Below are 24,897 nucleotides of genomic sequence, written 5' to 3' on the forward strand. Positions count from 1 at the left end.
CCTAAATGCAGGTTATTGGCGATTGATTTGATTGAGTTTAAATGTGTTTATCACAATGTACTAAGTAATTTTAATTCTAAATACTGTTATTCTGGTTGTTTTCTTTATTTCAGATTGTTCATAAACAGCTAGCTGCAAGAAATGTAATGATGGTTGATGGAGTTGTGCCAAAAGTTACCAGTTTTGGAATTGCACAGTACAACACCGGAAGTATGGTATGATCTTTGTCCCCTTAAAAATATTAGCTGCATATACAGAATATTAGCCACCTCCTAGCAGAAATTGATAATGTGTGTAGTAGAACCTTCCTTCACCCACTGTTATAATATAGTTCGAGACTGATGGAGTGTATACTCTGTGGACATTCCAAATACGGTGGCATTTTTTTGCATTTGACTTGTGACTTACCGGAACACAACTAAAGTCAAGCTCAAACCTCTTGACATTTTCCAAGCACCAGTGGAGCTAATTGGTGGGTAGCATGCTCATGAATTTAGTTATTGCCCTTTCTTTCGTTGAAAGAAACAGATATTCAGAAAATACGTTCTAATGTTACATCAAGTGTTTTTCACCAGCTAATGGCTGGCAACAACTTCAGGCATAACTGTAAAAGATTTTTCATAGAAATATATAACAATATGATTATAACAAAATATAACAGTATCACGTTCAGTACAGTAGAACCTTGGTGCATCATTCATGGGACTGTTTTTTTCCTGTATTCATAATTCAATTTATTCGGTTCAGAAAATGTTCCATATAAACTAAAGTTGAATTTCCCCGCCACTATTTTTCCCACATTGATCATTTGTGAGAAAAATATATGGCAACCTGTTACACGAGCAATTCAGAGTTGTTCGGCTTGAGCAAGTGTCTCAGCTGGAGCAACAATCATGTAGGCTGGAGTGCAGTATGCGGGTTATTCATGAACAACCACACTATATAAACACACCTGCGAGCCTCCTGGCACCAAAGCTTCTGCTCGAAGCGCCAGGGGATCATTGTGCTGTTTCATTCTGAGTGGTCATGGGCTGTGTGTAGGTTGTGTGTGGTAGTAACAATATTATGTCTTCTTCTTCTTCTTCATTATTTTCAACTTCCAGTCTACTGAGTTGCGTTGTGAATCAAGGACCTCCAGTTTTCTATTTCTCCACCACTCCCTTCCTTCCTCCGATATTTCTTGTGCTTTTACTCCTCTCTTCTCTGTACTCTTCTTCACCATATCCATCCACCTATTTCTGGGTGTTCTCCATTGTCTTCCTTCTATTACCTTCTCCGCACACACTTGCTTTGGAACTCTATCCTCTTCCATTCTCATCCTGTGTCCATACCATTTCAGCTTACTGGTCTCTCTCTTGTCTTGCAGTTTATGGAGTCCAATTCTCTCTCTGATTTCTATGTTTTTGATTTTATCCTTACATGTCTTCCCAATTATTCCTGTAGGGAATTTCATCTCGTCTGCTTTGGATTCTGCTTTCATCATATTTTATTGTTGTCCATGTTGTAATGTGAACAAAATATAATTCATCATGTCCCACTCCAGTCGCCCGGGTTTGGTTAACAAGCCTCCTCCACTCCTTTCTGTCTTACCACTTTTCCTGCTCCCATTACTTCCGCCACATCCAGTCGAGCTTCTCTAATGTCCTTCCAAATCTGGTCCATCCACCTTCTCAGTCTTCCAACTGGTCTCTTTCCCTTCACTTCTCTTTCCAATTCCCTTCTTGCTACCCGTTCCTTTCCCCGTCCAAACCATCTCAGTCTTGCTTTCTGTATCTTCTGTACTAGCGGTTCTATATTTAGCTCTTCTCTGATTTTAATATTTTGAATTCTATCTCTTCTTGGCTTTTTAATTATATTTTGTTTGGTTAAACAAAATATAATTACTGAAATAAATAACAAGAATGGGCACCATCTGCAAAAAAAACTTGTAGAAAAAAACTAATTCAGTTGAGCATGAACAAACTCCTTCTCCCAAGGTGACGGTCATCAGGCTGACGAGGCTCCAAACTTGTTTAATTACCTTACTTGCTACTATTTAACCCTGAAATTGAATTTGGGTAGCATGCCAAGTGCTTCTCTACTCCACCAATAAGCAAAATTTACCATAAGTTTCACTATTTGAATTTACACTAAAAACAACATGTGATGAGACCAACTTGTTTTGCCTCTTACAAAAAAACATCCACAAACAAAATCTACAAACCACAAATGTACAATATACCAACAATTTAGATACACTCAGTTTTGATATACACCTTTATCTAGTAAGGGTAGGTATGACGACCTTCCTTATACTTGGATGCCCTCTTCTTTGCGAAGGTCTTCCCTCACTTTAGTTACACATTTTCTCTTCACTGATGCCTTTAGTCCTCCCAGCTTCCAACAATTTCCAAAGGTTGGTCGGGCTCCTCAGGTCGCTCCAGGACATTAATATACATGAATCGCCTCCTTGGTTCACAGATGCGTGTACATAGTTTTGAAGGCCAAGCTTCAGAGTGATAATCTTGTATAGATGTAATTGCTGTCCCTTTTCTAACCTCCTCAGTCTATAAATGTGCAGAAGTGTATCTGCTTAACTAGAGCATGATAACTGTTACATCATCAAATTTCACTGTGGTAAAAACCTGATGCCTTGCACCTCAATAAAATTGCTTAGCATTCGTATTTGTAGCAATTTAAATGGAACAACCATGTTGAGCAAATAAGGTGTAAAGCATACATAGTCTTGGGATTTATCCGCATATCTCTACTGGGAGCTAGAACGAAAGCAGTTCAGATGGCCTATTTGACATTAGTATGACCAATACTGTTGTAAGGTCTTCCTTCCTGGCACTCTTCTACAGTAGAGAACATGGCGAAACTAGAGCGAGTTCAACTCCGAGCATAACTACTAATTGCTCAACATGGTCATTTAAATACAGCCAGGTCACTGCCCCCCCCCCCCCCACCCCCCCCCTCATAACAGCTCTCTCTAAACACATTTTCTGTGAAAAACCCTTGCCAGTAACATTCACATCAACACGTTCAGCCGTTTACAGCTGAACTACCATTCCGCTCAAAGAGTTCAAGGTGTCCCTTTTCCCCCCTACTTGCAAGAACAGCATCTTATCAAAGTGGCTATTTTATTCGTTCTGCTCAGCTATGGAATGACCTCTCACCACAGATGAAAGAACTGCCTATTGAACATTTTTGTAAAGAGATAAAAAAGAATGTGTATACAATGGAACCTTCTGTATATAACATAATTTTTTACTGTGTGAATATTTAATATGCATGGAAGGACGGATGCAAGTTTACATGATCCCGAGTGAGTGAGACTGTATCTGGGTATGAATGAGCCGCCCTAGTTGAAGTATATTGAAGTATATGTGGGGATGAGAGAGAGAGAGAGAGTGTGTGTGTGTGGGGGGGGGGGGGGGGTACTTGAATGTTGAACAGGTCCTTTGAATATTATGTAAATATGCTAATTATATGTAAGCACATTCTGTAGCCTATAATTTTAATTAATTAATATTGTAATTTTAAGCAGGGATTGAGGCACTTTCATGTATGTGGGGCTCAGCCCTTTCTCCATTCACCATTCCTGAATTGTATCTACAACTTGTTGAAAACAAATAATAATAAGATTAATAATAATAATGCAAAAAAACCATTGAGAAACCACTCTCAAAATTAATCTAACATTATTTCTTCATGATAATCTCTCTTTTTATTTTTTAAGATTTTATCCTTAAACACCCTCTTGCTCTCAGGAATCGAACTTGTTTTAGCTACGTGCATGGCAAAGGATTAATCCGCTCCTTTCCCTGCGGGTACTTTCATATCCTCACCCCATTTCTAGCTGAATCTTGCTGGACATATTTCACGGTGTGGTTTTGGTTGATCCACGTTTCATATAGGTAAAATATAGGACGAGTGTCCCCCGATTCCCTGATGGTGTGCATTTTTCGCAAGAACATCAACCTTGCCACTACTCCTGTATCACTTCATTCCATGAGGAATTTTCATTCATTTATTTTCATGAGATTTTCTGTACTGGAATGATCGGGTATGCTGATAACAGAATCGCTAACAGCAACGAGAAAGGACATACTAAACGCCGCGCGTGACCACTTCGGTCAGAAATCTGTATGGACTAAGGATGGACGTATCATTATTCTAAGCTCTGATGGGAAGAAAATTCAAGTGACCACACGAGCTGACCTTAACAATGTTATTCAAGCAGCTAGGGGGTGAAACAGTGTGAAGTAACGACAATGTGGATTAGTTTAAGTTTGTATTATAGTGTTTTATTATTGAGTGTGAATGTGATTGAGTGCATGAAAAGCCGGCGCGATATCAGAGGAAATACGCAGGTAAGAAGCATGTATTCTTCTTGGTATTCTGTTTTGTGTGATGAATACTCTTATAACCACTACCAGCTGTGGACCTGACTATCCCGCTACCCCTAACCTCTCCTATCCGAGAACGGAGATACCCCGCTGCCAAGGTTCATTAGCGAAAGTATTTCAGGCCAACGCACGTTCATTGAACTGCATTCATTTAAATTCTCAATCCCTACCTGCTCACCATGAGGAGCTAACAACTCTCCTTGAAAACAGTAATGTACACGTAGCTTGTATCAGTGAGAGTTGGTTACGCGCAACTATCCCTAGTAGTATGGTACACATAACGGGCTATAATATTTACAGGCATGACCGAATAGATAAAAGAGGTGGAGGAGTAGCCTTGTACTGTAGAGATGATATTAAATGTAAAATCGTATGCACATCTGCCCACTGTCCTGACCCCAGACCTGAGTTCATTTTTGCCGAGATAACTGTGACAACAGTTAAAGCCTTAATAGGAGTTGTTTATCGGCCACCACGGGTAGGTCACCTCTCAGACATTGAAGACATCCTGCAGAGACTATCACCTGCTTATGAACATATTTTCATATTTGGAGACTTCAATACTAATTTACTGGAACAGACTGGAGATACAAAGCAACTCTTAAGTATTTTCCAGACGTGTGACATGACAATACTTCCACTAAAACCGACAAATCATACCTCATCTTCACATACACTAATTGACTTAATGGTCACTAACAACCCACAGAAAATAGTATCACATGGACAAATTCCTACCCCTAGTATATCGACACATGACTTAATATACTTATCTTACTCGCTCAAAGTACCGAAGTATAAGTCCAGATACATCACATTCAGGGACATTAAACATATAAACTTAGATCATCTGAGAGTTGACGCCTTGAATAGTCCTTGGGATGACGTAAAAAATATAAACGGTATCGATAAGAAAGTTGAAACTTTAAGTTCACTTATACTTGGTCTCCTTGATAAACATGCACCTAAGCGTACGGCCAAAGTCTCCCGACCTCCTTCTCCATGGCTGACCGATGACATTAAACAAATGATGTCTCACCGTGACGCGTTACACCGGCTCTACAGACGCACACACTCTTCCAGAGCGCTTGAACAGTATCGACAACTTCGGAATAGAATTAAAGTAATAATTCGAAATAAGAAATTTTCTTTTTACAATCACCTGGCTGGAAATTTAAATGTGTCAAACACTTGGAAACAACTTTGTTCCATTGGAATTGGGAAAGCTTTGCCCCAGCCATGTAATCCAGACATCTCTCTGAAGAGATTGAATGCTCATTTTTCTGAAGTAAAAATTAAACCGGAAATACGCACAATATCACAGACTATAAAATCTCTTCTGAACCACCCACCACCAAATAGGCCATTCTTTGAATTTCGCGAAGTCACAGAGATTGACGTGAAACGCGAGGTATTATCAATTACATCATCTGCTGTAGGACCTGATGAAATACCCATACTCATAATACAACACATCATTGACATTATTCTTCCTGCCATTACTCATATATACAACACGTGCCTCACAAGTGGCCTCTTTCCAAAAATGTGGAAAAATGCCATTATAAATCCTGTTCCCAAAACTTCCTCACCTGTACTTATAACAGATTATCGACCTGTTTGCATACTTTCATCTCTCTCCAAGCCTCTTGAACGCATAGTACACGTGCAATTAACCGACTATTTAAATAAATACAAACTACTTGACCCTTTACAATCGGGTTTCAAAAAGGGACACAGTACGGCCACTGCCCTGCTGAAAGTTACAGACGACATGAGACGCGCTATGGACGAAAGGCAGGTGACGTTACTTACACTTCTTGATTTTAGCAGCGCTTTTGACACAGTAAATATAGACGTACTGGTTGCTAAATTGAAATCGCTTCACCTTGGACAGACAGCCCTAGAATTCTTTCTCTCATATCTTACGGAACGAAAACAACGCGTAATTATTCAGAATAGGTCATCCGAATGGGTAATGAAATTTTCAGGAGTACCACAAGGCTCTGTACTTGGACCACTTCTCTTTGTTGTCTATATTAACGATATATCGACACGGCTAAGACACTGTAAATACCACTTGTATGCTGACGATCTGCAGATCTATTACCATTCCAAAATTTCAGACATCAATCAAGCAATAGGTTATATGAACTCTGACTTAAATAATATCTGTGCATACGCTCATGAAAACTGTATTTTAATTAATCCATCAAAATCTAAAGCTATTATTGTTGGGCAGACGAAACAAATCAGTGCGGCAAAAAACAAAAACATTCCTCCACTAACTTTATCTGGTAAAATTATTCCGTACGAAAACTCGGTAAGAAATCTTGGTGTAATTATAAACGAGAATCTTAACTGGGGAGAGCACATTACAAATATCTGTAGAAAAGTGTACGCGTCCCTTCACCCACTAAAATATCATCAAAATATGCTGCCACTAAACATGAGAATTAGGCTTATAAATACTCTTATCCTCCCTATATTTTCCTACTGTGACGTAGTACTAATTGATGCCACGAGAGAACAACTAAACCGATTACAACGTGCTATGAATTCGTGTATTAGATTTATCTTTTCCTTACGCTATGATGTTCATGTTACCCCTTATTATCGACAACTTTCCCTTCTAAAATTTGAACAATATAGAAACCTCCACGTGGCAGTATTAATCTTTCGAGTATTAAAAGAGAATATCCCATACTACTTATCTTCACAACTCAATTTCCTATCCTCTTTCCACCAGCATAACAGACTCTCTGGCAGTACACTTGCTATCCCTCTCAGCAGGTCAGCAGCATTCAGCCGTTCCTTTGTTGCAAATGGAGCTAGAATATGGAATTCTCTCCCCCACAACATTAGAGCCATACAATCCTTAAATTCCTTCAAGTTGTCTTGCCGTGAGCATCTCCTCGATATGTGCCGCCAGGCTGATTGAATCTGGCAGAGTGAATGTGTGTATGAATGTACGTTTACTGTGCTTAGGGTATTTAGTGTCAATCAACTTTTAACTTGTAACGATAGTTTAAGACATGACTAAGAATATTTATAGAGTTTATGTTATTTTGTTTGATATTTTGTTTCTAGTTTGTAATGGTAGTTTTAAGATAAGATTATGAATATTGCTCTCAGATGTACTATGTTAATGAAGTGTGGTTAAGTGTAAGAGAGGACCATGAGTCCTAACTTCGCCACTACAAATAAAGGCAAATATAATATAATATAATAACCGTCTAGTGAAAGAAATTATTTTTTTTTTTTTTTTTTTTTTGCTAGTTGCTTTACGTCGCACTGACACAGATAGGTCTTACGGCAAGGATGGGTCAGGAAAGGGCTAGGAGTGGGAAGGAAGTGGCCGTGGCCTTAATTAAGGTACAGCCCCAGCATTTGCCTGGTGTGAAAATGGGAAACCACGGAAAACCATTTTCAGGGCTGCCGACAGTGGGGTTCAAACCTACTATCTCCCGAATACTGGATACTGGCCGCCCTTAAGCGACTGCAGCTATCCAGCTCGATGTGAAAGAAACTGAATCACTGTAAGCTAATTCTTCTTTGAACAGAAGTATTAATTTTCTGGCTATCAGAAATTCTCTTTTACCATAAAATTCAAACATTCATTGCACGTTTTGGCACTGTGTGTTTTTGTCTTTTCAACTTCTTTGCATACAGTTGATACACTTACCGAACATGCCTCAGCGATCAAGTCGTAGCACTTAGAAAAGTTAAGCCGTCTATGGTTTTCTTGAAGTGCGTTTTTCTTAACAAACTGTAAACACTAGAAAACATTTCTGAACCTTGCTTCTATATCTGTTTGATTTATCACTTACACCAGTACTTAGCTTGCTGAGCAACATATTTGCTTTCAGTTTTAAACTGACTACAAAACTTCAATTCAAAAGTTCAATTTCTTTCACTAGACTCTTACGTTAAACACAACAGTTCACAAGATAGACAGCAAGCTGATTAATATTTTTGTGAGCCAGGCTGAGTGGCTCAGTCTGGTGGTATTCGAAGGTGCTCAAATATGTCAGCCCTGTGTTGGTAGATTTACTGGCACGTAAAGGAACTCTTGCGGGACAAAATTCTGGCATCTCTGCATCTCCAGAAACTGTAGTAGTTCGATAGTTGCAGTCGCTTAAGTGCGGTCAGTATCCAGTATTGGGGAGATAGTAGGTTCGAACCCCACTGTCGGCAGCCCTGAAAATGGTTTTCCGTGGTTTCCCATTTTCACACCAGGCAAATGCTGGGACTGTACCTTAATTAAGGCCACGGCTGCTTCCTTCCCACTCGCAGCCCTTTCCCGTCCCATCGTCGCCATAAGACCTATCTGTGTCGGTGCAACGTAAAGCAACTAGCAAAAAAAAACTAGTAGTAGTAGTAGTAGTAGTAGTACAATATAAAAAATAACATTCAATGTATGTGTTGATCTTCTCTTGCCAAGAACATCTGTTGACAGTAACTTATTGTTACTGCAGATGTGTAAACATCCCACACCTCACATGCAATAATATTCCGTTTAGAGTAGTGAGTTAGCTATCAATGGATTCATTTCTTTCGTGCTTTTGAGAGGTTGATACTAATGTAAGTAATGTTAATATAAGAATGACCGGGCGAGTTGGCCGTGCGCGTAGAGGCGCGCGGCTGTGAGCTTGCATCCGGGAGATAGTAGGTTCGAATCCCACTATCGGCAGCCCTGAAAATGGTTTTCCGTGGTTTCCCATTTTCACACCAGGCAAATGCTGGGGCTGTACCTTAAATAAGGCCACGGCCGCTTCCTTCCAATTCCTAGGCCTTTCCTATCCCATCGTCGCCATAAGATCTATCTGTGTCGGTGCGGCGTAAAGCCCCTAGAAAAAAAAAAAAATATAAGAATGAAGTCCAAGTGAGTTGGCTACGTGGTTTGAGCCATGTAGCAATTTGCTTAAATTTCAGAGATATTGAGTTGGAACCCCACTGTCAGCAACCCTGAAGATGGTTCCCCATTGTTTTCCATTTTCAAATGAGGCATATGCTGGGGCTGTATCTTAATTGCAGCTATGGTCATGTCCTTCTCAGTTGTGGGCCTTTACTATTCCATCATCACCATAAGACGTATCTGTGTTGATGCAGTGTAAAACAAATGGCAAAACTAAAGAAAAAATATTGAGGGCATTATGACTAAAACATTGCAGTGCATTTTACCCTAGCTTTTTATCATTCTCATCTCTCCTGTGTTCTTTGCTGAGTGTCATATTTTCAGTAGTAGTAGCTGTTACTTCATTTAGAGAATTGGGATATCATGGTCATCATCCTCTGTGACTGTGTCTTTTTCCACCTATTTATATATTGGGAAATTTTTGCTCTGTGGATATCTTCAATTAATTAGTACTACAATTTAAAGGAAGTAGCTGTGGAATTATGAAAAGATTCATCACAGAGTTTGCTTGGAGTTGAAATGTGAAACCACAGGAATATATTACAAATCATTCTTTTGCCTTTGTTTCTAACATTGTTACTGAACGATTGCCTGCGTGGTGGCCATGACTGTTGAGGCATCAAGTCTCATATTGTCTGACACCGTGGTTTGCTGCTTCACGTAACTTTGGTGGAAAAAAAAATTCACCATCAGAATGTTGGCCAGCAGGATAAGAGAGGTGGTGGTGTTCAATTTTTCATCACTACATTGCATACCAAAAGTTTTGATTTAGTTCCAAACCTCTTCACAGTGTTCATGTGGAGTGAGGGTACATGGCGCTTTTGATGGTGATTCGTCCATTTTATGGGGACTTTAAGCCTTGTGCAGACCCCTTGGTGTTATTTAACAGGAGTAGGCTATGTGCTGACATGAGGCTTTAACCCTCTCACACCACCTCAGTATAATTATAATCCCACAATTAGATGTACAAGTTGCCCATAGGTGTCAAATAGAAGGACCTGCACGAGGCAAGCCTAACACATTCTTGGACACTCCCGGCTCTAAAAGCCATACTATAAATAAATAAAGAAAGAAATAAATAAATAAATAAAAATTGTGCAATTGAAGCAACAATAACCTGTGCATAATCCTGGAAATTATTATTGCTATTTTCTGTAACAAGCTATAAAATGCAAACCACTTAGCATAGAAATGTGATTTTGTTTTCTGTATTTGAAGAAAAACTTCTTCCCTTGTGCCAGTTGCAGTGAAAGCCCCCAAACTGAAACAATTACCTGAGCGCATGTGGTATTTTATTTTTAATTTTTCAAGTGGTGAGACAGCCTGCCTGTGTTGGGCATTGCATTAATGCTGCCACTGGCCAGTGCTATATAGGTGAACTGACTCCCAACCTCAGAGGTTTGTGCTCCTCTGTAGAGCACGCAAACTCTTATGGGCAGGGGTCGTTGTCACCCAATGTTGCATTCAGGACTCCCCATCACTTAAGCTGAAAACCTACTGGGGGTGATTTAATACTTTGTCTAGAGAACTTGATATTGAGTGTTTTATATCATATTGTTCTACTACTTTTAATTATTATGTGTAACTTTAGATTCCTGATTACACACGCTGGACTGCTCAAGAAATTTTCCGGAGTCGCCATTTTGTCAGTAAAAGTGATGTTTGGTCCTTTGGATGTCTTTTGTGGGAAATCACTGCTTTGGGTAAGATTATTATTCTTCATTTATGATGAGATGTGATAGAATACTCTAAATTCATATTCATTTGATCATTATTAATTATATTTTTGATACATCCATGCAGATTTATAAAATATGACTTTTATCACCTTACGAGTGCACGTATTGTGTACATTTGTATTTCACACTTACTTAAAGTTGGTTAATTTGGTAGGCTTTCTGCCATGACAAGAAAACAATTCAGCTAAAACCATTTCTTATTAGTCAGGTATTACAGATGTGTCTAGTATTTTGCAATTTTCTTAATTAAGGTCTTTCTTATTGCCAAATTTCCTTTAAATATTTAATCATCAGAGCATATTTATATATTTTTTAAATGAAAGAATATAGGTCATTTTACAAGATCCATTATTTCTTGCTATTACAGCCTTACTACAAACCTAGTTTTTTGTGCATGTTTGAACATTGTTATCGTAGTATGGAGAGAGGTGAAAGGAGGTGCTTGGTTTTTAGTTTTCTTAATATTTTTAAGAGGTGCAAAGCTAACGGAATATATGTATATGAAATAGACTTTCAACTTGTTACATTGTTTCAAATATATATTCAATTTGAATGGTCCAAAGCTGACAACTAGCACATTCTTCAGTTGTGCTGGCTGTAGTGCCAGACCTGTAGTTCAGATCCTTGTTAACAGAACCAAGAATGACCTAGTCCATTGTAGCTCATTTGTTAAATCAGTTACTTGGAGTACTTTCAACCAATTATATTTGACTCCCAGAACAGGAATACTTGTTCCCATGAGTCCATTACCAGCATTACAGTTAGAAAAACGTTATTGTATATGGGGTCTTGAAATGCTTACTTGCTTTCTTTCCTTTTTGGCTTGCTTGCTTGCTTGCTCTGGATTTCATTACTTCAGAACAATTTTATCATGGGCACTAAGTTACAGACTATATATTATATACCTGCTTTTACAGTATATGTAAAGTCACTTCATGAAAGATACGAACATCAACAGGAACACATAATAGGATAAACATGAAAACGTAAAAGAACAAGGACAATCTCCACATCTTCTTATACTACTGTCTTGAAACAGACTGGCTCTCTCCTCATAGTCTCAGTTCTACATCCATTTTATCACAGCCCCAACAAGCTTGTTTCTGCTTCCCAACTTCGTCAGGAGGGTGGGCTTCAACATACTTTGAGGGGCCATCTTGACAGATCTTCCGTCTTGATGTAGGAAGTGTGGGATAAGAAGGAAGCTGTATAAAAAGAGAAAAAAGGGAGAGAAAGGTAAAGATGAATATAGATGATACAACAGTGGGGGTTTTGGACAAACTCTGAAATGGAAAAGGAACCCACCAGGTCAGTATTAGTAGTGGAACTTGCTCACACCCTTCCTACTGTAGGATTTGAAACAGCAATCAACATGCAGTACTTCACTGAGCATTATACCAAGTAAGAGGTGTGTTCTTGTTTTTTTACGTCGCACTGACACAGATAGGCGTTATGGCGCTGATGGTATAGGACTAGGAAGGAAACAACTGTGGTCTTAATTAAGGTACAGCCCCGGCATTTGACTGGTGTAAAAATGGGAAACCATGGAAAACCATCTTCGGGGCTGCCAATAGGGGGGTTCAAACCCACTATCTCCTGAATGCTTCTTGACCCAAACCGCACAGCTACTTGCTTGGTGGTAAGGTATTAATGGGCATTTTAGGAAAGAGGGTGCAAGCGGTGTGGATGAAAATCTGTATGGTTTCAGATGGGCATCATGGGCTGCCTGCACCAGATTTTCAGGATGTGTCAAGTACAGTAAAGCCTGCCTTCAGTGGAACCTTTATGAACTGGAAACTGTCCATATGGGAAAGCTTTCCTGATATGTATGTTTACCTGTATTTAGCGGAACCTGTCTGAAGAAATGGAAGGAAATTTTCTGACTATAATGGAAAATATATGTGTATTCCAAATGGATCTAAGAAGGCCAAGATAGAATTCGGCCAGGAAATGAACTCAGACCATCTGGTTGTAAGGTGGCAACATTTATCTGTAGACTGTGACAAGGATATTCCATGTGGTTTGGACATCCTGTACTGTAGGAATGCAGAAAGACTGAAACTTACAGCAGGAGACTTAGGGGCCTCCTTCATCCCTTATCTAATTTTGTCATCATGAGAGTGTAACCTTAATGAATTTTTGACTAACTGAATGCAGGGATTTGGGAGGGTGGAGATACTACCTGCTTAACAGTGCCGTGCAGTTTTCCTAGAAAGGTCACAGATTTAGTGTGCTTATAGTTAGCAATCACGGAACGTAGTGCTGTAGTTACAGTGTAATTTTAAAAGTGATGGAAGGAAAGAAATGCATGGTTTTAGATTTGAACACAAAAATTAAGGTTTTAGAAGCTAGTGAGAAGGACTAAGAGTGAGTTAAGCAGATCGTAGCAAAGTTCAAAACTGGAAAAATGCAAGTTGACTACATTCTTACGAAAGAGGTGGAATAAAATGAAAAGTAGTTAGGGGGAAATGGAGCAGTGAAACAAAAGCTCCAAGACTATAGGAATGAGGAAATTGTTTGGGAATGGTTTGTTAGTGCAAGAGCAAGAAATTTGCCTATATCAGGGACAGTGCTACCACACCAAGCAAGAGAAATTGCAGAAAATCTTGGAAAGGAAGATTTTACCACTTCCAATAGCTGGTTAGGAAATTTTAAAAGACCCCATCAGGTAGTGTTTAAATGAGGTCTGTGGAGAGGCTGGAGATGTCGCTGAGGAAACATTGGCAAATTGGACTTCAAAAATTGACTCTCTATTTGAAGATTATGAGCCTCGGAACATAGCTAATGGTGAGAAAACCAGGCTGTTTTTCCAAGCTTTACCTAGCAAAACATTATCTCTGAAAAAGGAGAGATGTGCACAAAGGAATCTTTCCAAAGAGAGATTGACAATTTTTTAAATGTGGTTTTCTTTCTGGGGAATTTGAGAAGTCATTAGTTATAGGAAAAGCAGCAAAGCCCAAATGCTTCAAAAACATTGAAGTCTATCTGTCTATTGGAGATCCAGGAAGAGAGCATGGATAACATCACACCTAATGGAAGAATGGCTGGTGTCCTTCAACTTGAGAATGAAGCAACAAAACAGGAATGTCATTTTACCGTATTTACGCGAATAATCCCCGCACCCTAACTTTAGGAAGGCTGAGTTTGAAAATATACCAACATTGACTCAAATAAAACCCGCACCCCAATTTTGTGCCTCAACTTTTTTTAATATGCGGGTATTATTCCCGTAAATGGAGCCTCCGTGGCTCAGACGGCAGCGCGTCAGCCTCTCACTGCTGGATACCGTGGTTCAAATCGTGGTCACTCCATGTGAGATTTGTGGTGGACAAAGCGGAGGCGGGACAGGTTTTTCTCCGGGTACTCCGGTTTTCCCTGTCATCTTTCATTCCAGCAACACTCTCCATTCTCATTTCATAGCATCTATCAGTCGTTAATAAATCACTTTGGGAGTGGCGACCCCATCATACTAATAACCTATATCAGCTTCATTCATTCCATCCCTGACCCGGTCAATGACTGGAAAACAGGTTGTAGGTTTTCATTTTCATTCACGTAAATACGTGGTATTTACGCGAATAATCCCCGCCACCGAATAACCCTCACACCCCAACTTTAGGAAGGCTGATTTTGAAAAGAAATGCCAACAATTACTCAAATAAAAACCACAACCCATTTTCGTGCCAGAATTAAAAAAAAAAAAAAAAAAAAGCGGGTATTATTCGTGTAAATACGGTATTTCTCCACAATGTTGCCATCCAGCAATACAGCTTTAAGTTACGCTTGCATGGTTCCCTCTGAATACTTCTAGTGTAACTCATCCAATGGGCCAGAGCGTCATTAATTGTTTTAAGATTAATTACAGAAAACTGATAATGGCATCATTGCTTGCAAACATGGAATCAGCTGCCTCTGCCAACAAACTTACCAAGTCTGTCTCTGTGCTTGATGCTGTAATTTGGATTTCAGAAGCTGTGAAAGGGGTGTCACTAAATATGGCACGTTATTGCTTTCACAAAGCCAAGTTTGTCTCACACCCTGATGAAGGAACCATAATAAACTAAAATACTGATCTGCTACAACAAACTCTCGTACAGAGTTATTATGGTAATGTCAATGCAGAAGATCCCATTGCCTTTGATATAGAAGTTGAGACAAAGGTGGCGTTAGAAAACATCAAAGAGTCCCATCACATCCAAGAAAACAGAAATTGATGGTGATGATGACGAGAACGAAGACAATGAAGAAGATTGTTCATGTAACATCTCGCTAGGAAAAAATGATGCAGAATTGTTTAACATTATTTCCTGTGCCTGCATTTATTTGAGAACTGTGGTATCAGGGATAGTTTTGTCCAGCGTACAATTCTGGATTACTGTAAGAAGTAAATGACAGCACTGTATTATTATTGGTGTCATTTCTGTAAAACATGTTGGGTATGTAAATGAAAGAATTATAATAATGCACATACATGTAAACAAGGAATTACTGAAGATAGTACGGGTGTATGGTCCACAGACAGAATGTAGCATGGAAGAAGAAGAAGAAGAGTTCCTCAATCAACTGGAAACACATATTGTAAGAGATGGGATCATAATAATGGGAGATGCTCATGTGGGAACTGATAGAATGGGATATGAGAATGTTCTGGGCCCACATGAGTATGGCAATAGAAATGAAGATGGAGAGAAACTGTTGGACTTTTGTACGAGAAATAACCTGATAATAAAGAACACATGGTTTATGAAGAGGAATAGTTATAAGATCAGCCGATATAATTAGGATGGACAGTTGGTACACTCATTGATTTTATAATAACAGACAGAGAATGGGGAGGATACGTCATGAATACAAAGATAATTCCCAGTGAAAGTGTGGAGGGTGATCGTAAATTATTAATTGTGGAATTAAAACAAGTAAAAATCCCTAAAATTGTATTGAAGAAGAAACCAAAGATCAGGATTTGGGGATTGGAGGAGGAGAATAAAAGAATGGCATTCCAAGATTGTATAAAAAGGAAGTTGCCTAACACAGAAATACGAAGTGGAGAAGAAGAGTGGGACAGTTTAAGACAGACATTTGTGGAAGCATCAATTGAGGTATGCGGAAAAACAAAAGCAAAGTTTAAGGGAAAAGAGACATGGTGGTGGACAGGCAAAATAAAAAAAGGAATAAAAGAAAGGAACAAGGTGAAGAAAGAAATGGATAAGGAAAAGCAAAAAGAATGTATCAGAGGGATGAGAATAAAATAGGAAGGTTACATGTGGAATACAAAAGATTGAAACTACAAGTAAAGAGGAGTATCAAGGAAGAAAAGGGGAAATGTTGGGGAGAGTTTACCAACAAAACTGAGCAAGATAGTCGAGGAAATCAGAAACTATTATACAGAGTAATAAAATAAATAAAAAAGAATAAATCAAGGCATTAGAAAGAGAAGATGGATCGATAGTACATGACAAAAAGGGTCTTTGGAAGGTGATGGTGAAGTATTTTGAAAAACTTTATAATGAGGATGACTGCTCGGAGGAAGAAGGAGATAAGAAAATGGAAATAATAGATGGAGAAAAAGAAGAGAACCCAATAACATGGTTGGAACTTGAAATTGCAGTGAAAGCAATGACCAAAGGTAAAGCAAGTGGAAAAGACAAATTCAATGCTGATATGATTAAGGCAGCAGGAAACATTGGACTACAGTGGCTATACAGAGCCCTCAATGCCATATGGAAGGATGAAAGGATACTTGAAGATTGGCAACAAGGAGGCATTGTACCATTGTTAAAAAAAAAAAAAAAAAAGGAAATAGGAAGAAATGTGAAAATTATAGAGGTATAAACCTATTATCACATGGGCTAAAAATAATGGAGAAAGTCATAGACAAAAGACTGAGGGATATAATAGAAACACAGTTAGAGGAAGAACAAGATGGCTTTAGACCAAATAGATCAACAATAGATTTGATATTTACAGTGTGAACGATAATGGAAAAACATCTGGAAAGGAACAAGGAAATCATCTTCGTATTTTTGGATTTTGAAAAAGCTTATGATATAGTTAAGAGAATATTTAAATATATAATTGGATTGAGGAGGACAACAAAATGGGTGGAGGAGGTTAAGAAGGATGCAGAAGAAATTAAAATAACACCAGAATTGATCCTCAACAGAAAGAAGTTCAGAACCCGAGTAGATGACCACAAATTCTATGAAGAGCAGCGGAAGAACAGGCCCAAATTTGTAATATCTGAGGAGCTGAGAAAAATAAGGAGTAAACGAATGAAGAAGTTCTGGAAAGAGAAAAGAAGAAGACTGGCCAGAAAGCATTAAGTTTCACGTGGTCCACAGTTGGCCAAATTCGGAAGCAAGAAAAAGTTAAGAGAAAATATGTATGAGAATGCCTACTGAAAAGGAATGTACCAAAATCATTAATTAACTAGATAAAAATGTTTTACCATGAGAGTAAAATCAGTGTACAAGTGGAGGTGGTGACTCTGAAACATTTTTTACAAAAAAAGGTCTCAAGCAAGGAAGTGCACTGTCACCATTATTGTTTATTATATTGATCGATGAAATCATAAAATGTGTAAAACAGAGTATCAGTAGTAATGAAGTGAATGCTTTGGTATTTGCAGATGATGTGGTGATTTGGGGAAAGGGAGAAAAGGAAGTACAAAGGAGACTGGACGTTTGGAATGAATATCTGAAGAAGTTTGGAATGGTAATTATTCAAAAGAAAACTGTAGTCATGCACTGTGGAAAAGAGAAAAAGAGAAGCCAAGTGAACATAGATGAAGAACGGTTAGAGAATGTAGAACAGTTTACATATCTGGTAGCATTATTAATGGAAGTAATGAAATCAACCCTGAAATTAATAACGGACTGAGTAAAGGTACAACATTTTATCATCAAGTCGGAGAGCTTTGATGGGATGACAAAGTACCCAAGAGAACGAAATTAATATTATATAAACAGTACTTCATACCAGTTGTAACATACGGACTAGAAACGCTGATAACTAATAAGAGACAAGACAGTAAGATCCAAGCAGTAGAAATGAAATTTTTAAGAGCATCGGTTAAAAAGACAAGAAGAGATAGAATTCAAAATATTAAAATCAGAGAACTGCTAAATAGAGAGCCATTAGTACAGAACATACAGAAAGCAAGACTGAGATGGTTTGGACATGTAAAAAGAATGGGAAAGGAACGGGTAGCAAGAAGGGAATTGGAAAGAGTAGTTAAGGGAAAGAGACCAGTTGGAAGACCGAGAAGAAGGTGAATGGATCAGATTTGGAAGGACATTACAGAAGCTGGATTGGATGTGGCGGAAGTAATGGAGCAGGAAAAGTGGAAGGACAGAAATAAGTGGAGGAGGCTTGTTAACCACACCCGTGCGACTGGAGTGGGACATTGATGATGATGATGATGATGATGATGGTGGTGGTGGTGACGATGGTGATGGTGATGTTTATTAAATAAGTGTATGTACTGTACTTTTGTGCACTGTGAGGAAGTTCTAAGCAAGAACAGATCTGTGTTAGTGCTGATGAACTAATGTATGTGATTAGTGTTATTATTGTATCTACTGCCGCATAAAATCATATAAATCTACTGCTGGATTATATAACGGAAGTATGTACTTATGATTTTATTTTTAACCACCTTTATGAATCCGATCCTGCATACAGCGGAAAAAGTTTCTGGTCCCGTAGATTTCCACTGAGGACAGGTTTTTCTTTAATTAGAAAGTGCTATGACAGGAATAGATAGTTATACTTACGTTTTGTAGATCTAGAGAAGACGGATGATTCAGTACCAAGGGGAGTAATGTTGCCCATACTGTGGAATTAAAAGGTCAAAGGTAGATTATTACAAGCCATCAGAGGGGTGTATGTTTACAATCATGCCACACGAGAATTGATGGTTGTATGAGTTCTTGATTCAAAGTAATTACAGGGGGTTAGAAAAGGGTCTTATCTTTTATCCTTATTGTTCATAGTTTACGGGGATCATTTACTGCAAAGTATGAAATAGAAGGGAGAGATTCAATTGGATGGAAATGTAGGAAGCAGTATGACCTATGCTAAAGATTGATCTTAGTGACGGACTATGCTGAAATCATGGAGCTTGAAAAGAGGTACTGCGAGTATGATATGAAAATGAGAATTTCCAGAACTAAAGTGATGTCGAGTGAAAAGGAGTATAAGGCAATTTCATACTCGGCTCGAAATACAAAACTCAAACTGGTGAATAATTTCAAATTCCTATTTTATGTATTCTTTCAGGAATCACAGTGTAGTAAAGCTAATACAGAGTATGCAGTTGCAGTCAACATTATTCTGTAAGGAAGAATTATGTTTACAGATAAAACTACTTTTACCTCGCAGTATTCTGACTGGCATAGCTTATTGCGAGAGTAGTGAATGGTTGATGGGAACAATGACATGAAGGCACTTGCAATTAAGAGAGGTGGTGTAAATGGAGGAAGATAGAATAGCCAGAAGTATAGTAGATCCATGGAGATTAAGAGCAGCAAAGCAAGGCCTGGGAGACTGTGGTTAGTGAGGTTTTAATTTCAAGGTAAGATTTATAGAAATAGAAAAGACCACCTTGCTAGTTGCAAGTAGAGGGTTGTGGGGGCACTTGGCTCATTCACAGAAGGTGCAGAATGAATGCTGAAGGCCGTAAGAGTATAGAAGATATATGTGTGCCTGTATTTCAAGCTTCACACCATTCATTTCATTGTTTTCATATCCAAGGGTTTAGCGTCTGTCAGTACAGGTTAGGGAAATTTAATTTGAGTTGTTAGGGTCTGTTATGCATTTCTGTATTATTTTAAGTATTATGCATCAAACGCTACAGGCTTCTAGCAGACTCATTCTAACTTTCAATTCAAAGATTCTTAACTTTCTCATTTATTACAGCAATCTTCCCTTTTTTTTTTTTTCTTTTCCCTGTCCATTTTTGTATATTCCTGTTATTGCCACATTATTGATATTCTTTCATGTAGACATTATTAAGTAATTTAGGGTATGGGTTACTGCAGTCACATCCTAATTATGAACTGCGGACAATGGCTGAGATGCCTAGTAAGTTGTCATGAGAGTCAGGATGACAATTGGTATGGAATGGGAGTGGACATTTTGGACATATTCTGAGTTATGGCTCGCTTTGTGCTCAGGCAGCTAGGACTACACAATGTACTGTGATCACTAACGTGTTAGAGAAGAGATACTCGCTGAGACTGTGTTAGTAGGGTACATCTGCTTCACAGAATTTTCACTGAGCACGCTGAAAACATTTTAAGCAAGCCTCGGACCTTTGGGAGTAATGGACTCCAACTTCCATTTGACAGACGAGGGACTCCTTGGAAATAACTTGGCAAACAAAATAGAATTCGATGGAGAGCTATCACTATTAATGAATAGGGCCTGGATTCATATGCACTAAATACTCCAAAAAATATGCATGCACATACGCACTAAAAATAAAACAAAATACACGTACCAAACATAATATTTAATTTTGTTAAATTGATAAACCTGTTTCATTCCTTGCAAAATGATGCATGGCGGTAGGTTATCAACAGTTTTTCAATGTTTTCAGGGGTCAATGACTTTCTGTTGTCGGACAGAATTAATTTGTATGCTAAAAGTGATCGCTCTACGTCAATAGGCGTAACTGGGCAATACTTTTACACTGGCACTGACTGTTCGGAACATTCTTCTGGCAAAGACTGCCTGATTCCACTTAGCCTATATCTCCTTCAGTCCTGGGTTTTGAGTCCAACACAGCACTGAGTTTCCTGTTAACTTTTACTCCATTTTCACCAGGGACACCATTTAAAGAACTAATGATGTTTTAAATTAACTGAAGGGATTCATGTAGGGGTGCACCGCGAGTTTCTAGGCCCTTAATCGCCTTTGAAATGGATGAATCTGATATCTTTATATACAGTTTCTGATTCAAATGTGCACTTTGCTTCATGAACACATGCAGTATGACTGTTATCAATACTTTTAACTACATCTTTCACTTGATTAAATTTCTCCTGCTAGAACGTTACTGCAGATAACCAAGTTTCCCATCTTGTGAGAACAGGTTCTGGTGGAAGAGAAACTTGAGGCAGATGAGTTTTGTACAACTGTACACGTGCCAGTGCTTTTAGGAACATTTTTTCCCCCCATTTGAAATTACTTTGTTGACAAATAGGAAGAGGGTACGTATATCTTCTGCAATACTATGCAATCCATGGACCAAACTTGTGACATGTAAGAGATTTGAAAAAATACTCTGAGACTAACCAACTTTCAACATATACGAAGCTGCATCTGTGACTAAAATGCGCAGTTTGTAACAATCACTCTCAATTCACTAGTCCACAGAAGTTGCAAGAAATCATTAAAAAATCATGCATCTGTAGCATGTTTGGGTTTTTCTAGCATTTTACACGAAAGTAAATGAGGTTTGCCAGATTCTTCTGGATGTTATTTACCCACTATGAAGTTCGCAATGTATCGACCACATGAATCAGTTGTTTCACATACCGATATCCAGACACAGTTCCCTCCTATGTCAGATCGTATCGAATCCACGACAGAAGCGTGCAGTGAAAGTAAATGGGTTGTCTTAAGGGTAGATTCATATGGTATTAAAAAAGACCTAGAGCTCTTATCTTCAGGTATCTGTACAGTTTAATCTGGTAAAACACTGCAATAGATGAAGATTAAGTTAATAGATCAACACATTTGTTTAAGTAAACCTTGGGGGGCTACTGTAAGGAGAAAGGAATGTCAGAAAGAAGGAAATAGCTGTTGTAAAAAGGGTCATTGTCCATCTACCTGCTAGTATTGTGTCCATGGTTTCCCATTTTCACACCAGGCAAATGCTGGGGCTGTACCTTAATTAAGGCCACGGCCGCTTCCTTCCCACTCCTAGCCCTTCCATGTCCCATCATCGCTATAAGACCTATCTGTGTCAGTGCGACGTAAAGCAAATAGCAAAAAAAAAGTAGCTAGTATTGTGACACTGAAAGCACTTTCTTTGATCAGGGAAGGCTTCCCATGTTGCCAAGGGATGTACAACTGATCTTTCATTTCTCGGGTAATAGATCACACATATGAGAAAAATATATCCATATATGCACTAACATTCAAAATATGCACTAATGTTCAAAATAAGCATTTGCTTTTTTTTTTTTTTTTTTTTATCCAGGCCCTATTAATGAGGCTTATGGAAGAAAGAAAGCAGACCTGGCTGAGTCAGCACAGAGGATTCATCTGGATGTGCTAGCAGTTAATGATATTTGGTTAACTAGGAAGAGATAGGAGATTACAGGTGTTCTTGACGGGTGTTAAAAAGGGAAGGGTAAAGCGTAGGGTAGGACTGTTGATCAAGAATACTATTGCAGGCAACATAGTTTCTATTAGGCACATAAATGAGTGAATGATGTGGGTAGATTTGGCATTTGGAGGAATTAGGACGAGAATTGTCTGTGTGTATTCACCATGTGAGGGTGCAAATGAGGAGGAAGTGGACAAGTTTTATGAAGCATTGAGTGACGTTGTAGTCAGGGTCAGCAGCGGGGATAGGATAGTGCTAATGGGCGATTTTAATGTAAGAGTAGTAAATGGAAGGGAAGGTGATGGGTATATGTGAGATATGGATGCTAATAGGAATGGGAAGTGTTTACTGGCCTTCTGTGCTAGTATGGAATTGGCATTTGCGAATACGTTCTTCAAGCATAAGGTTATTGACTGCTACAAATGGTAGGGTAGGGGCACCAGATTCATAATAGACCATATCAAAACCAACTTTGAACTCAAGAAATCTGTTAGGAATGTGTAGGTTTTGCAGGAATTTTTTGATGATACGAACGACTGTCTGATCTGTAGTGAACTAAGTATCTCTAGGCCTAGGAGAGAGAAAGTGATATCTATCTGCAGACAAATAAGGGTGGAATATCTCCAGGACGAGGAAATTAGACAGAAGTTGTGTGTTTGAGTCATCAGTCCATAGACTGGTTTGATGCAGCTCTCCATGCCACCCTATCTGTGCTAACCTTTTCGTTTCTACGTAACTATTGCATCCTACATCTGCTCTAATCTGCTTGTCATATTCATACCTTGGTCTACCCTTACCGTTCTTACCACCTACACTTCCTTCAAAAACCAACTGAACAAGTCCTGGGTGTCTCAAGATGTGTCCTATCATTCTATCTCTTCTTCTCGTCAAATTTAGCCAAATCGATCTCCTCTCACCAATTCGTTTCAGTATCTCTCTGTGATTCGATCTATCCATCTCACCTTCAGCATTCTTCTGTAACACCACATTTCAAAAGCTTCTATTCTCTTTCTTTCTGAGCTAGTTATCGTCCATGTTTCACTTCCATACAATGCCACGCTCCACACTAAAGTCTTCAAAAACATCTTTCTAATTCCTATATCAATGTTTGAAGTGAGCAAATTTCTTTTCTTAAGAAAGCTCTTCCTTGCTTGTGCTAATCTGCATTTTATGTCCTCCTTACTTCTGCCATCGTTAGTTATTTTACTACCCAAGTAACAGTATTCATCTACTTCCTTTAAGACTTCATTTCCTAATCTAATATTTCCTACATCACCTGCCTTCGTTCGACTACACTCCATTAGTTTTGTTTTAGACTTATTTATTTTCATCTTGTACTCCGTACCCAAGACTTAATCCATACCATTCAGCAACTTCTCGAGATCTTCTGCAGTCTCAGATAAAATAACAATATCATCGGCAAATCTCAAGGTTTTGATTTCCTCTCCTTGGACTGTGATTCCAAATTTCTCTTTGATTTCCTTTACTGCCTGTTCTATGTAAACATTGAAAAGGAGAGGGGACAAACTGCAGCCTTGCCTCACTCCTTTCTGGATTGCTGCTTCTTTTTCAAAGCCCTCGATTCTTATCACTGCAGACTGATTTTTATACAGATTGTAGATGATTCTTCGTTCTCGGTATCTGATCCCTATCATCTTCAGAATCATAAATAGCTTGGTCCAATCAACATTATCGAATGCCTTTTCTAGATCTACAAATGCCATGTACGTGGGCTTGTCCTTCTTGATTCGATCCTCTAAGATCAGACGTAAAGTCAGGATTGCTTCACGTGTTCCTACATTTCTTCTGAAGCCAAATTCATCTTCTCCCAACTCAGCTTCAACTTGTTTTTCCATTCTTCTGTAAATAATACGTGTTAAAATTTTGCATGCATGAGTTACTAAACTAATGGTTCCTTTAGTTTTCACACCTGTCAGCACCAGCTTTCTTGGGAATAGGTATAACAACATTCTGCCGAAAATCGGATGGGACTTCTCCTGTCTCATACATCTTGCACACTAAATGAAATAACCTTGCCGTGCTGGTTTCTCCTAAGGCAGTCAGTAATTCAGAGGGAATGTCATCAATTCCAGGTGCCTTGTTCCTATTTAGGTCACTCACAGCTCCGTCAAACTCTGACCTCAAAATTGGGTCTCCCATTTCATCAGCATCAACAGCCTCTTCATGTTCCAGAACCAAATTATCTAGATCTTTCTTTACCTTGATACAACTGTTGGATATGTTCCTGCCATCTTTCTACTTTGTCTTCTTTCCCTAGAAGTGGCTTTCCATCTGAGCTCTTAATATTCATACACCTAGATTTCCTTTCTCCAAAGGTTTCCTTGATTTTCCTGTATGCAACATCTACCTTTCCCAGGACCATACAGCCTTCGACATCCTTGCACTTCTCCTTCAGCCATTCTTCCTTAGCTATCTTGCACTTTCTATCCACTTGATTCTTTAATCGCCTGTATTCTTTTCTACCCTCTTCATTTCTAGCATTCTTGTATT

The 24,897-nt window shown here is 38.7% G+C and overlaps 1 protein-coding gene across 3 annotated transcripts in view; it reads left to right on the forward strand.

Moving 5' to 3' along the window:
* Nucleotides 1–24,897, forward strand: part of Wsck (tyrosine-protein kinase Wsck) — a 273,670-nt gene that overhangs the window by 233,470 nt on the left and 15,303 nt on the right. For all 3 annotated transcript variants that reach the window (XM_067141063.2, XM_067141061.2, XM_067141062.2), the window contains exons 9-10: nt 114–215; nt 10,901–11,012. In XM_067141063.2, coding sequence (XP_066997164.1) covers nt 114–215; nt 10,901–11,012 — 214 coding nt within the window. The remainder of the gene's footprint in view (nt 1–113; nt 216–10,900; nt 11,013–24,897) is intronic.

The sequence above is a fragment of the Anabrus simplex genome, chromosome 2 (genome assembly GCF_040414725.1).
Source record: "Anabrus simplex isolate iqAnaSimp1 chromosome 2, ASM4041472v1, whole genome shotgun sequence".
In the NCBI taxonomy this organism is placed as follows: Eukaryota; Metazoa; Arthropoda; class Insecta; order Orthoptera; family Tettigoniidae; genus Anabrus; species Anabrus simplex.